General features: G+C 40.0%; 1 protein-coding gene across 1 annotated transcript in view; it reads left to right on the top strand.

Moving 5' to 3' along the window:
- Window positions 1-15,622, top strand: part of usp4 (ubiquitin specific peptidase 4 (proto-oncogene)) — a 68,972-nt gene extending 53,350 nt beyond the window's left edge. The window contains exons 15-22 of the mRNA XM_078414206.1: window positions 3,607-3,713; window positions 4,883-5,134; window positions 6,480-6,550; window positions 7,149-7,264; window positions 10,128-10,277; window positions 12,404-12,507; window positions 12,604-12,692; window positions 14,736-15,622. Of these exons, the coding sequence (XP_078270332.1) occupies window positions 3,607-3,713; window positions 4,883-5,134; window positions 6,480-6,550; window positions 7,149-7,264; window positions 10,128-10,277; window positions 12,404-12,507; window positions 12,604-12,692; window positions 14,736-14,876 (1,030 nt within the window). The 3' untranslated portion in view covers window positions 14,877-15,622. The remainder of the gene's footprint in view (window positions 1-3,606; window positions 3,714-4,882; window positions 5,135-6,479; window positions 6,551-7,148; window positions 7,265-10,127; window positions 10,278-12,403; window positions 12,508-12,603; window positions 12,693-14,735) is intronic.
- Window positions 15,623-15,655: the final 33 nt, after the last annotated feature.

Here is a 15,655-nt window from a genome sequence, read left to right as displayed (position 1 = left end):
TTAACGTAAATGGTTGTTACTTTTTTGGTCACAGTTGCATAAATACTACATCACTGTTTATAGAACAAGGCAAAGCTAGAAAATAAGCACATGTTAACAAGAGGGGTGGTGGAGAGAACAATGTGTGTCTTTCTGGTATCTATGTGATAGATTGATGATGCAAGAGAAACTAGGGAGACAATTTGTTTTGGTGCCAACTCAGAAAGGGCCCTTAAGACTTAATTACAACTGAATTGCCTGGAAACTATGTAACGGGAAGGTGATGAAGGCGAACCGAGTAGAAAGGTTAAAAAAAATCAATGCTGGAAGTGCGATACATCACAACAGTTGCTGAAAAACTGAAAGAAAAGAATGGTACAAGGATGTAACTAATGGAGTGAGACTCCTGGAACCCTTCATGGCTCGGTTATTTACAATTTATGTTAAAGGCCTGGAGAAGAGCACAGTGTGCCGATTACATCAAAATAGGTGGGAAGGCATGACAATAGACAATAGGTTGAGGAGTAGGCCATTCAGCCCTTCGAGGCGGCACCACCATTCAATGTGATCATGGCTGATCATTCTCAATCAGTACCCCGTTCATGCCTTCTCCCCATATCCCCTGACTCCGCTATCCTTAAGAGCTCTATCTAGCTCTCTCTTGAATGCATTCATAGAATTGGCCTCCACTGCCTTCTGAGGCAATGAATTCCACAGATTTACAACTCTCTGACTGAAAATGTTTTTCCTCATCTCCGTTCTAAATGGCATACCCCTTATTCTTAAACTGTGGCCCCTGGTTCTGGACTCCCCCAACATTGGGAACATGTTTCCTGCCTCTAATGTGTCCAACCCCTTAATAATCTTATATGTTTTGATAAGATCCCCTCTCATCCTTCTAAATTCAAGTGTATACAAGCCTAGCCACTCCAGTCTTTCAACATATGACAGTCCCGCCATTCCGGGAATTAACCTAGTAAACCTACACTGCACGCCCTCAATAGCAAGAGTATCCTTCCTCAAATTTGGAGACCAAAACTGCACACAGTACTCCAGGTGCGGTCTCACTAGGGCCCTATACAACTGCAGAAGGACCTCTTTGCTCCTATACTCAATTCCTCTTGTTATGAAGGCCAACATTCCATTGGCTTTCTTCACTGCCTGCTGTACCTGCATGCTTCCTTTCAGTGACTGATGCACTAGGACAACCAGATCTCGTTGTACGTCCCCTTTTCCTAACTTGACACCATTCAGATAATAATCTGCCTTCTTATTCTTACCACCAAAGTGGATAACCTCACACTTATCCACATTAAACTGCATCTGCCATGTAACCGCCCACTCACACAACCTGTCCAAGTCACCCTGCAACCTCATAGCATCTTCCTCACAGCTCACACTACCACCCAGCTTTGTATCATCTGCAAATTTGCAAATGGTACTTTTAATCCCTTCATCCAAGTCATTAATCTATATTGTAAATAGCTGCGGTCCCAGCACCAAGCCGTGCAGTACCACACTAGTTACTGCCTGCCATTCCGAAAGGGACCCATTTATCCCCTCTCTTTGCTTTCTGTCTGTCAACCAATTTTCTATCCATGTCAGTACCCTACCCCCAATACCATGTGCTTTAATTTTGCACACTAATCTCCTATGTGGGACCTTGTCGAAGGCTTTCTGAAAGTCGAGGTACACCACATCCACCGGCTCTCCCCTGTCAATTTTCCTAGTTACATCCTCAAAAAATTCCAGAAGTTTAGTCAAACATGGCTACGGTCCAAATGCGGGAAAATGGGATTAAAATTAGACTGTGTTTGGTAATGGGCGGCACGGACACGATGGGCCGAAGGGCCTCTTTCTGTGCTGTAGGACTCTATGACTCTCTCTCTCTCTATGACTATGATTTCCCCTCCGTAAATCCATGCTGACTCGGAACGATCCTGTTACTGCTTTCCAAATGCTCTGCAATTTCGTCTTTTATAATTGACTCCAGCATCTTCCCCACCACTGATGTCAAACTAACTGGTCTATAATTTCCCGTTTTCTCTCTCCCTCCTTTCTTAAAAAAGTGGGATAACATTAGCTACCCTCCAATCCACAGGAACTGATCCTGAATCTATAGAACATTGGAAAATGACAACCAATGCTTCCACAATTTCTAGAGCCACCTCCTAAAGTACCCTGGGATGCAGACCATCAGGCCCTGGGGATTTATCAGCCTTCAGCCCCATCAGTGTACCCAACACCATTTCCTGCCTAATGTGAATCTCCTTCAGTTCCTCCGTCACCCTAGGATCTCTGGCCACTAGAACATCTGGGAGATTGTTTGTATCTTCCTTAGTGAAGACAGATCCAAAGTACCGGTTCAACTCGTTTGCCATTTCCTTGTTCCCCATAATAAATTCCCCTGCTTCTGACTTCAAGGGACCCACATTTGCTTTGACTATTTTTTTCCTCTTCACATACCTAAAAAAGCTTTTACTATCCTCCTTTATATTATTGGCTAGCTTACCCTCCTACCTCATCTTTTCTCCCCGTATTGCCTTTTTAGTTATCTTCTATTGCTCTTTAAAAGACTCCCAATCCTCTGGCTTCCCACTCTTCTTTGCTATGATATACTTCTCTTTTATTTTTATGCTGTCCTTGACTTCCCTTGACAGCCACAGGTGCCTCTTACTCCCCTTAGTCTTTCCTCCTCTTTGGGATAAATTGATCCTGCAACTTCTGCATTGTTCCCAGGAATACCTGCCATTGCTGTTCCACTGTCTTCCCTGCTAGGGCCTCCTTCCAGTCAAATCTGGCCAGCCCCTGCCTCATGCCTCTGTAATCCCCTTTGCTATACTGTAATACTGACACTTCCAATTTTCCCTTCTCCCTTTCAATTTGTAGAGTAAAACATCATATTGTGATCACTGCATCCTAATGGCTCTTTTACCTCGAGTCCCCTTATCAGATCAGGTTCATTACACAACACTAAATCCAGAATTGCCTTCTCCCTGGTAGGCTCCAGTACAAGCTGTTCTAAGAATCCATCTTGGAGGTACTCCACAAATTCTCTTTCCTGGGGTCCATTACCAACCTGATTTTCCCAGTCTACCTGCACGTTGAAATCTCCCATAACCACCGTAGCATTACATTTGCGACATGCCAATTATAGCTCTTGATTCAACTTGCACCCTATGTCAAGGCTACTGTTTGGGGGCCTGTAGATAACTCCCATTAGGGTATTTTTACCCGTACAGTTCCTCATTTCTATCCATACTGATTCTACATCTCCTGATTCTATGTCACCCCTTGCAAGGGAGTGAATATCATTCCTTACCAACAGAGCGACCCCACCCCCTCTTATTTTTGAATAAGGCAGTCAAGACTGGGTGAGGATTTCAGCAGAAAGTAAATCTTGACTTGCCTGGTCCACGCTGTTCCTTTTGAACTGTTTTTTAAGTATCTTGGCTAAGCTCTTGTTTGGGGGATTCTAAATAGGACTTAATCTACATTTTTAATCTTTTATGACTCAGAAAAAAGCATGGCTGATCATATAGACAGGGATTGCAATGAAAGCACATTATAGTTTGCAGTGTAAACTTAATAAAATTGCTCTAATAAAGATTTTTTTTGTCATTTCAGTCGTTATGTGAAGCAAACACACAAGGAAATAGCTGAAAGCAGTAACAGTGGAAGCCAGAGCACAGACAACGGCTTGTCCAGTGAGACAAATGGCATAGGTGATGAAGGTAATATTGCATAATTCTTTGTCATCTTTGTTATTACAAGCAATGTATTTGCTAAACTGGCACAGCATGTTTTTTCCTGACTTTTTCACTGCTCACTTTAGACTGAAACAGGCCCTTCAGCCCAGCCCGCACCAACCAGCGATCACACCAGTACACAAGCACTATCCTGCACACTAGGGACAATTTACAATTTTACTGGTCAATTAACCTACAAACCTGCAGGTCTTTGGAGTATGGGAGGAAACCAGAGCACGTAGAGAAAACCCCGCGCAGTCACAGGGAGAATGCATCAACTCCGTACAGACAGCTTCCGTAATTTGGATGGAACTCAGATCTCTTGCGCTGTCGGGCAGCAACAGTACCTCTGCACCGCCCCAGATCAAACTGGCCAAATCCTGAAGGATGTAACTCCCAGCCATGGCACATTGGAGTTAGTAACCAAACCAATGTAGAAGATAAACTGCTTACCTTGACCATGCCAGCCTACTTGTTTCAGAATTATTTTTTCATTCTTATTTCTCAATTCCACCCAATTTTGTCATCGGCAAACTGAGAAATGTTACTTTTGGTTCCCTCATGCAAAGCATTGATGCATGATGTGACCAGCTGTGACTCGAGCACTCATCCCTTGCAGTTTTCCATTTGTCATGGCATGCCACCTGCAAAGGACCCATTTGTTCTACCGTTTCCTGTCTGAAAATCAGTTTTCAGTCCCATTAACTTATTTCTGTACACTGACTACTTATGTGGTACTTTTAATCAAAGGACATCTGAAAATCTAAATGTAGCACATCCACTAGTTCCCTTTTATCTAATCTTCTGGTTTCATCCTCAAAAAGAAATACTCGTAGTTTGTCAAACATAGGTAGTTTCCCTTTCATAAATCCTCTCAGCTTATATAATCTATAATAGATACAGCATTTTGTGCCTATCTTTGGTTTAAACCAGCATCTGCAGTTCCTTCCTACACATGGAACAGTACAACACAGGAACAGGCCCATAAGCTCACAATGTCTGTGCTGACCATGATGTCATGTTAAACTAATATCTACCTGCAAGTGATCTATGCTCATCCAGTAATGGTGACTTCATTTGAATAACTAGTTTTTCTGATCTTTTGTTTTAGTCATAATTGCATCAGCCGGGTAATTTTGTTTTGCATCCTTTAGGTGAGGAGGAGATGGATCTTCAAAATGCAATGGGAGATAATGAGGAACCTGGCTCCGAACCAGAGAACAGCCAGTCTGACAGCTCTGCAGCTGACGAGAACGATAAGATGGAAAATGGGCCTACCAAGCGCACCGCCAAAGAAAATACACAGAACTATAGAAAGAAACTATTCACCTTCAACTTGGTAAATGCCTATGGCACCTCAGATTTCAGCTCTATTACGGAAGATGGAACCTTTCTCAAGTTAAGCTGTAAGTCCCACAGTTTTACTACTAAATTAAAAATATGGAAACCGAAGAGTAAGGTACATTGTTAATACTACTTTCAAAACCCACTGGACACTTTCCCGATTCATTAATTTCCTCAGGAAGATATCACTTACAATGCAGCCATGATTCTTTGGATGTCTTGTGCTCAGTGCCGTTGCAGCAGAGCCGTCGATTATTTCTAAGGCAGAGGCCAACAGATATTTGATTAGCATGGGTGAGAGGTTACTACAGGTGGAAGGGGATGTAGAGTTGAGATTATAATTAGATCAGCACATGAGCATATAAAACGGCAATGATAAAAATGGACTGCAAAATGCTGGTCTATACCAAAGTTAGACACAAAATGCTGGAGTAACTCAGCGGGTCAGGCAGCATCACTGGGGAAAATGGACAGGTGCCGTTTCGGGTCGGGACCCGTCTTCGGACCTTTTACATAAAATGGCGGCATGCTTAATAAGACAATTGGCTTACTGCAGCTAATTTGCATGTGTCGTAAAATAATATTTGAAGGCCTCATATCCTTTTATGAACTTGATGAAAATCCAGCCTTGGAATATACCTTACAGCCTGTAGCATTAAACATGTGTGCCATAATATAACCACTGTAGTGTACAGAAGTCATGCTGTGAAATTTGCTCATCAATTAATTTCATGATAGTTGCCGTTGAGAGAGGCTACATTTAGTAATATTGTAAATTCTAATTCTCTCCTTCCATCACCTCCCATTCCAATGCGTAAAGAGTCGTAAAGATGCAGCATGGAGACAGGTTCTTCAGCCCATTGGGTTTGTGCCGACCATCAACCACCCATGTGCAGTAATCCCACATTGATCTCTCTTATTCTCCCCAAATTCAATTCTTTGCGCCACCCCAGATTCTGCCGCTCACCTTTATATGGGGATCAATTTATAATGGCTAATTAACCGACCATATCTATGTTGTGCAGGAGGAAACTGGACAGCACCCGAGAATTGAATTGAATCTCTGGATTTGTGAAATAGCGGCTTCATCAGCTGCACCACAGTTCAGTCCTTTAGATAAACAATATCTACTGTATATCTGGTGAAAACTGAGTATTTAAGATGGCTCATCAGCACATTCAAAATAGTCTCATCTGTAAACTCCATCCGACTGTAGTTATATTTGGTACATTTAAAGTTCCATACGTAGCAATGCAAAGTAGTTGCAATCTGCTCGATTACTGCAGATACTGTAAAGCCTGTAATCATTTAATTTTTACATACAACATTAATCAAAACCAATTCAATCAACAGAATTTAAGATTCTCTTGGTGTGACTCCTGACCACATTTATTGTTTTTCTTTCAGCACATTCCACAATTGCTGTAGACTGGGATCCTGACATCAAAAAGATGTATTATGATGATCAAGAAGCTGAGGTAACTAGATTTTCACTTGTAAATTTAGATCACCAATGCAATAAATCACTTTGAGTGTGTATTTATTTGAGAGAGGAGATACCCAACGGTACACAATCTTAAGAGTGATGAGAAAATGCATATGGACTCTAAAAATGGTAATGTTACACTTTCTGAGAGTTGCAATATATTTTAAAGATATTAAGCAAGGCAAACTTCCAAAACCTGAGGTATTGATGAGATGCTGTCACTATTTTATAGCTAGACATTAGTGCAATTGAGTCCGTTTTAATGTTGACCAGAACAATCATAGCATATCCCTTAATTACCAGTCCTGATTATTTTATTTTCTAGTATCTTTAACAGTTAACTTTTAAACTGTTTCAAGGCTTCCGTCACTTATAGATTTTAATATTGTTGAGGTATTGGAGAAAAAAAATCTAAAAATATAGGTATGATTTTTGGTGTATCTTTTCAATAATTAAATGAGATGACTCTTAACTGTTGAAAATCGTACTGCCTTTGTGATGTATTCATCTTCATGTGGGAAGTAAATTGGATACTAATACTTGGCACACTTGTGCAATGTGTGGTGAAATATGAATGTTTCTTTTTCCAGGCATACGACAAGCATGAAAGTATGTCACAGCCTCAGAAGAAGAGAAGCTCGGTTGCCTTAAGAGATTGTATAGAATTGTTTATTACAATGGAAGTATTGGGAGAACATGATCTTTGGTTTGTATAGCTACTTTTTTTAAATCCTACCTCCATCGTCTCTCCTTATTTTTCTCCCCTTTGCTCTGGAGCTTTGACCTTTCAGCTACTGGGATAGTCGGGTTTAAACCTGAGTTCAAGTAGATTGACGCTTGTCAAAATGCAAGTAAAATCACATAGCATGGAAACAGGTCCACTTGTCCATGCCGACCAAGCTAGTTCCATCCAAGCTAATCCCATTTGCCCATGTTTGGCCCATATCCCTCTGAACCTTTCTTATCCATGTACCTATCCAAGGGTATTTTAAATAACTGCTGTGAAAAGGGTTTTTCCCAATCAAGTTGTCAAGAATCAATATTGACTATCATAATTAGCATTTTTTATATTGAGCTATGTGGGTATAAATTTACTGTATGCAGAATGTTTTCATGTAATTTTAGATTGTTATTTTGTGTTGCTGTATCTTTCAATCTTTGCACCTTGATTGCCCAATTAAGCGACATCAGCCTTTTGCCATCTTCTTTTTCCATGCATTCGGGTGGGGAATGCTGATGCGAGTTTATTTTCCCATGTTGTTAAAAAGATGAAGAAGAAAGTTCATTCTACTCAGGCCATTCAAGCCTCGGCCATATATCTAACTTCAATAATATCATGTGACATCTGTGTTTGTATTTGTCTGCCACCTGGTGTCTTCTGTGTGAATTACCAGTTATAGCCAAATTAACAATGACCATGGCTATTGAAATGCGCTTTCATATAGATCAGGACCAAGAGTAGACCGTTGGACTCCTTGTGTCTATCTCATTATTCAGTCACTGCATTTGTCCCTATGCCCCAATGATGAAAAACCTATCTTTTTTTTCAAATTTTAAAGTGCATCTCTATCAGATTTGTTTAGAAGTAATATTCATTTGAAATTGTACTATCAAAAAAAAATCTCAAATATAATGCTTATGGCACCTTTTATAAATTCCAAATCACTATACACTGTAAACACAAAGCATTGCAGGGTATTCTTCATGAGAAAAGTACATTTTTAAGATGTAAATCGAGGATTATAATTTGGAAAGTATGAGGCCTTTAATCTTGTTCGTTAGTCTTGGATGTTTTAAATGCAAAATATTTTTATTGGCATTTTAGCTTGTTAAGTTTAGCAGGATGGTTGGAGTTAGAATAAATTACAATTAGAGGTATCTTGGAGTCCAAATCCGAAGCTCACTAAAAGTGGCTACGCAAGTAGAGCAGTAAAAAGGGTGCATGGGTGTATGGCCTTCATTCATCAGGGCATTGAATTTAAGACAGGAAGTCATGATGTAGCTTTATAGGACTTTGGCTAGACCACATTTGGAGTATTGTGTGCAGTTCTGTTCAGCCCATTACAGGAAAGATGTGGAGGCTTTGGAGATGATGCAGAAGAGGTTTGACAAATTTGGATTTTCTCTGGAGGGTCTGAAGTTTCAGGTCTGAAGGACCTGGGACCTTGTGAAAATGTAAAAGATTAGATGGCTTAGTTTGAAGGTCAGAGGGGGGAAGTTTAAAGGAAATATGCAGGGCGTTTTTTTTAAAAAGTGGTGAATGCCTGGAATGCCCTACCTGGGATGGTAGTGGAGACAGATACCATAGTGGTGTTTAAGAGGCTTTTAGATAGGCACATGGGAATGGAGGGATAAGGATCACGTACAGGCAATTAAGATTAGTTTAATTTGGCATCATGTTTGTCACAGCCATTGTGGGCCTAAGAGCCCATTCCTGTGCTCTATGGTTCTGTTTCTATGTCATACCAATGTGTTTCTAGTGTGTATTGTTAACAAACATCAGCTGTGTCCCATTCTGAAGTCTCACCCAAAATTGAATCTGATTGCCAATTGAACTAAACCAATCCTGAGCTACCATCTACCTCATTGGAGTCCCTCAAAATGTCTTTAATTGGACTTTACTGGAATTTATCTTGCACTAAACGTTATTCACGTTACTCCCTTTATCATGGATCTGTACATTGTGGATAGCTCAATTAGAATCATATATAGTCTTTCCACCGACTGGTTAGCACGCAACAAAAGCTTTTCACTGTACTTGTTTGCAATCTGATGTTGGGATGGTGGTAAAATTCTTTTACCACCATCCCAACATCAGATTGCAAACAAGCTCTTGCAGTGATTTGACTACGATGTGAATGGCAGCATATCCAGCCCATTGCCCCGTTAATTGTTTAGTTTAGAGATACAGTATATAAATAGGCCCTTCAGCCAATTGAGTCCGCGGCGACCAATTATCACCCATGCACTCGCTCTATGCTACACACTCGCGATGATTTACAGAAGCTAATAAACCTACAAACCGGCACGTCTTTGGAATGTGGGAGGAAACCGGAGCACCTATAGAAAACCCATGCATTCACAGAGAGAACGTACAGACTCCAAAAAGATAGCACCCGTAGTCAGGATCAAACCCAGGTCTCTGGTGCTATAAGATAGCAACTCTACTGCTGCACCCCAGTGCCTACACTGAGCCTCCACTGTGGCTGGAGTAAAAAAATAAAGGGGCCAACAGGTACCACTAGGAATAAAATAGTTTATGTATTCAAGATCACCATCAGTGACTCCTAGTGGAAGTGTAAATATTGGTTGAGAACAGGATTGTGTTTGGATCTCATACCTACCTACCATGCTTAAATAATTGTGTGATGGTCTCTATTCTTGCCCTACAGCAAGGGTTTCCACCTTGTAAGAAGGCACAACTAAAACCATCCCGGCAAATCATTAACACAGGATGAAAGTGCTAAAGTAGAATTTGAAGGAAAGAAATGTTGTTTAAATTCATGGGCACTGATCTATTTTGAATTAAATGCATTCTTCACAAAATAAGCATCTTGTTATCTCCACAGGTACTGCCCAATCTGTAAAAAACACCAGCAGGCCACGAAGAAGTTCGACCTGTGGTCTCTACCAAAGATACTTGTGGTACATCTGAAACGTTTCTCTTATAATAGATATTGGAGGGATAAACTTGACACTTTAGTAGAGTTTCCTACAAGGTAAGAACATTTAGCAAAGCATTCAACAAGGTTCCACGTGGTAGGCGGCTCTGGAAGGTTAGATTGCATGGATTCCAAGGAGAGGTAGCTGAATGGATAGAAAATTGACTTAATGGAAAGAAGCAGAGGGTGATGGTAGAAGGTTGCTTTTCGGACTGGAGGCCTGTGACTAGTGGTGTGCCTCAGGGTTCGGTGCTAGGCTCGTTACTGTTAGTAATCTATATCAATGATTTGGATGGGAACATACACGGCAAGATTAACAAGTTTGCTGATGATACAAAAGTAGGTGGTTTTGCAGATAGTGAAGATGGTTGTGAAAAATTGCACCAGGATCTTGATTGATTGGCCAGGTGGGCTGAGGAATGGTTGATGGAATTTAATCCAGAGAAATACAAGGTATCGCATTTTGATAAGTCTAACATGGGCAGGACCTACACAGTGAATGGTGGGGCTCTGGGGAGTGTTGTAGAGCAGAGGGATCTAGGAGGTAGAGTTGCTTGTAGATAGGGTGGTCAAAAAGGGGTTTGGCACATTGGCCTTCATCAGTCAGAGTATTGAGTGTAGAAGTTAGGAGGTCATGTTGCAGTTGTATAAGATGTTGGTGAGGCCGCATTTAGAGTATTGTGTTCAGATCTGGGCACCATGTTAGAGGGAAGGTGTTGTCAAACTGAAAATGGTACAGAGAAGATATACAAGCATGTTGCCAGGGCTAGAGGGTCTGGGCTATAGGGAGAGGTTGAGTACGCTGGGACTCTATTCCTTGGAGTGCAGGAGGATGAGGTGCATGAAATCATGAGAGGAATTGGGTAGATGCTCAGTCTCTTGCCTAGAGTAGGTGAATCGAGGACCAGAGGTTTAAGGTGAAGGGGATAAAATTTAATAGGAATCCGAGGGGTAACTTTTTCTCATGAGGGGTGGTGAGTGTATGGAACAAGTTGTCAGAGGAGCTAGTTGAGGCAGGAGCTTTCCCAACGTTTTAGACAGATACATGGATAGGACAGGTTTTGAGGGACCGGGACCAAACACGGGCAGGTGGGTCTAGTGTAGCTGGGACATGTTGGCCGGTGTGGGCAAGTTGGGCTGAAGGGCCTGTTTCCACACTGTATCACTCTTTGACTCTATGGCACTGAATTAACTGGCTGGCTTGCATTAGTAGAATAAATATAGTATACAAAAGTACTTTTTGAAACCTCTGATGTTCCTTCACGTGAAATCAACTGAATATAAATAGGTATTGAAGTAGAAATGGGGCAAAGAGGGGAAAAAATTGCAAGAATTTAATTTTAAAGCAATAGCCTCCATTAGTTATGTACATTAGCAATGTTTGTTTTGGAAAATGTGAAAATTACCTCATCTATTCAGAACAGCCAACTGTTTTTACTCAATATTTTGCTTTGCTTCTGTTTATCACTTGCTGGCTTATACAAAACTTCATCAGCAGTTCATGAAGATTTAGCAACCATAAAATTGTGTTGCACATTTTGAACACTGTAATATATTTCAAAGTTAACATTTTATCTAGAAACTAAAAACTGCAGATGCTGGTTTATATTAAAGATAAATACGAAGTGCTGGAGTAACTCAGCGATTGGATAGGTTGTAGTCTTTTCTCACATCCTGCTCTTCATCTCACATCCCTACTTTCAGTCTGAAGAAAGGTCCCGACCCGAAACGTCACCCATCCTTTTTCTCCAGAGATGCTGCCTAACCCGCTGAATTACTCCGGCACTTTGTATTTATCTTTATCACTTTATCTTCCTGTTTTCTAACGCTAATAAAAACAAATTAAATCGCACATGCTGGTAATCTGAAGAACAAAATGAAAGAAACACTTTTTCCACAGCTATCTGACCTTTGAATAAATCCAGTATTTTCTGTTTAAATCAGTTTACTAAATTTTCTATTGAGTTACTTGCTGGATTTCTTACCTCATAAAATATGAAGATACTGAGATGCAAATAAACAGTTACCAACATAAAGTAACCTCATCAAAAGTAATATAAATTGGTTATGGCAAGTAAGCTGGTTGCATGGATCTACAGATAAAATGTATTGGGAACCTATGTAAATGCATTTTCTATATATTGTGACATGAATATTAAAATAATATTTTTATGGTTTTGTAGGGATTTGAACATGTCGGAATTTGTCTACAACCCCAAAGCAGGTCTTTACATCTATGATCTTGTTGCAGTATCAAACCACTATGGTGGAATGGGAGGAGGCCACTGTAAGTAACTTAACCATGTTTTTTACTGCAAACAGGAAGGAGGATATTAATAAATGCATGCGGCCCAGGTATAACATGCCTCCTTTTTGTCAACAGATACTGCTTATGCTAAAAATAAAATTGATGGGCAATGGTATTACTTTGATGACAGCAGTGTCTCGGGAGCATCAGAAGATCAGATTGTAGTAAGTTGCTGTATTTATAACATAATTTTGTGGTTTCATTTTGGAGTTTCTAATGATTTTGTGAATACATTTTGTGATACTTTGTAATTAGTTGAGCAAAGGGAACTTTGTGATAATAACTTTTCCCCACACTGGAAGGACCGATTACTCTTCCTTATCCTCATAACAAGCCCCATGTGTGAAAGGGGCTTGTTTGCAGAAATTGTTCTCCAGTTGATGACGGTGCTAGTAAAGTTACATTGATTGCCAGTGGTTAGTTTATATAGAGGCATATAATTATATACAAGGCATATAAATTCACTGCCTCATTGTTGTCAGTGTATTCTGCAAAAAAAACTGCATACAGTTTGTCAAGTAAACTTTTAGCCGGTAATTCCAATAAGAAAATAATTCAATGAAAGCATTTCCTGACATTTTAAAGTCAATATAAAGTAGCTTTCATTTAAAAAAAACTTTGCCATCAACTGCTGCCAGCCGAAGTCACGCTTGCACTTTAGTTGGGAAGTTCTAGGCTCAAAGACTTGAGCACAAAAATTGGTAGCTGATCCTTCAATACAATACTAGGGATAGCTGTGGAGAAATAATTCAGTCTGCAGTCAGGTGGACATGAACAAAATTCTATAGGGAATTGTAGGTACCCCTGGAGTCTTGATCAAAATTAATTCTTCAAAACATTTGTTTTTAATTTAAAAAAATAGTCTGATGTCTGATATTTATCATGTTACTGTGCACAAAATGGCTGCCAAATTTCCTGTATTGACCCAAAAAGCACATCGCTGGTTTTCGGCCAGTTGATGTATAAGTGCAAATCTTCTGTACATCGTTTCCTGTTTACTACTGTTTCGTCTGAGCTGGACTTCAAATCCCACACCTAGTCCAATGAACACCACAGTTCCACCTCAAATTATCTGCTGTGAATCTTATCTCATTTTCTAAGAGCTTGCTGGCTTACTGAGCTTTTGCTCACAGAATCATACCCTCCTGCAGTACCACTCCACCCACATCCTACCACAATAATCCACATTCACATCGTTCTACTGCGACATCATTCACATCTGTAGATCTCTTAACATGGTTTGATCCCAAGACCAAACTCCAATCTGCTCCTCAGAATTGATCATTGTGAATATTCCTTTCTCTACTGTGGGCAGTAGAGACTTTGCATCGCGGAAGTGAATCCACTAAGTCCTTGTTGGCATGAGAGATCATTTTAATCACATACTCACCCATCTTTCATAGAATTGCTTTTGGAAAGTATCTTGGGTCAATCTTAAATCTAGTTAAGGGAGGTGAAAATACCCATGCCTTCTGTCAAAGGTCCCAGAACAACCATTAGGAACAGGAACACTAATGCACGAGCTGACTGGCTCAGAACACATCTGGGCCTACTGATCACCTGGTAATAAATACAGAAATAAATACTTTCACAATTCATTGTCCTACATATTGGTTTCCAATTGTATAATTCTATATGTTTGTTTTGCTGAGTTTTCAGAATGCAGCTGTACACATTTTTAAAATTTATTGCTTGATTGATAATTCGGCAAAGAATTGGCTTCCAACTTTTTAGTTTTGTTTAGTTTACTGTTTAGTTTAGGTACAATGAAAAGCTTTTTTGTTGCGTGCCATCCAGTCAGCGGAAAGACTATACATTATTACAATCAAGCCGTCCACAGTAACATTTGAAACGACCACTGTAAAGTATAGATTTGAAAACCTACTCTATTATTGCTGAAGTAAAGTAGTTCCACTAAGCACCAGGCATAGTTTGGCTATATTTTCATTTTACATGGCAGTTTCTAATAGAACTTTTCTAAATCCCTAACCTTTTAAGCTTGTTAACTATGTGGAATCGATACAGTTGTATCCTTTCCCCCCAGCATCTGGGGGGAAAAACCTCTTCATATTCTCAAGTGACTTGACTTACATCAATGGTTGAGAGAAGGATCTTGAAGATCTATCAAATGTCATTGTCTCAAGATGTGCAATGTAGGGCACTCGTCATCAAGAACCACATGCTAACTATGATTTGTATTTTTCTAGACAAAGGCAGCCTATGTTCTTTTCTATCAACGCAGAGATTCTTACAGCCATTTTGACAGCCCATCAGCTTCCCTGAGTACTCCTACTGAAGAAAATGGTGAGAATAGAAAACATGATGAGGACAAAATGGACACCAACTGAGCTAGAAGTTCATATAAACTGTTTCTGGACAGTGCTGCTCTGTATCCTCAACACCGGCTGCCTTCGAGGGAATAGGAGGGAAAGAGAACCCTCCCGATGGCATCACCTTTTTTAGACGCAAATTCTGGATGACTAGATTGAACAGAAATGTCAGTTGGTTAACCTTTGTTCAGTGGTGCTCTGGCTCAGAATCTACTGATGATTTCTGATGAATAAGAAATGAATGTCACTGTACTGTATAATAAACGGCTTTGGAAATTTTTAAGTGAAGTTCTTCATCTGCTATTTGACATCAGGGTTTTTGGTTTGGTTTATTTTCGGAAAGGGTTGCAGTTTTTCCCAGTTCCTTCTCAAATTAATTTGGATTTTTTAAGTTCTGTCATAAACCACTTGTATTGTTTCCTTATTGGTTTAATGGTATTTCTTTGCATGAATGACACCTTGCATCTTATCCTAGAAATCTTGCATTTTAAATTTGTAGCAAAGCACTGGTTTATTTGTGGTTTGACTATTGTGACTGGGATACTAAAATTTGTAATATTATATTGTAATATAGGTGGCAGAGGAACAAAGGTTTCTAGCCCCCAGGTAAGATACTGATCCAAACCAGCATAAGTTTGCTGTGTATGTATTGTAATGTAAATTTTACATCAGTTTCTTCTGGTCTTTTTGCCCAAACTGGCACTTTGTAAGTGGCTAGTTTCAATACATATGTCTACTTAAATAAAGACGACGATTGGAGTTGACTCGTCTGTCATTTAGGTTCAGCCGAAACTTGA

Source organism: Rhinoraja longicauda, chromosome 17, assembly GCF_053455715.1.
Source record: "Rhinoraja longicauda isolate Sanriku21f chromosome 17, sRhiLon1.1, whole genome shotgun sequence".
Classification (NCBI taxonomy): domain Eukaryota; kingdom Metazoa; phylum Chordata; class Chondrichthyes; order Rajiformes; family Arhynchobatidae; genus Rhinoraja; species Rhinoraja longicauda.
Note: the sequence above shows the minus strand (reverse complement) of the source record. Positions and strands in the feature narration are given on the sequence as shown.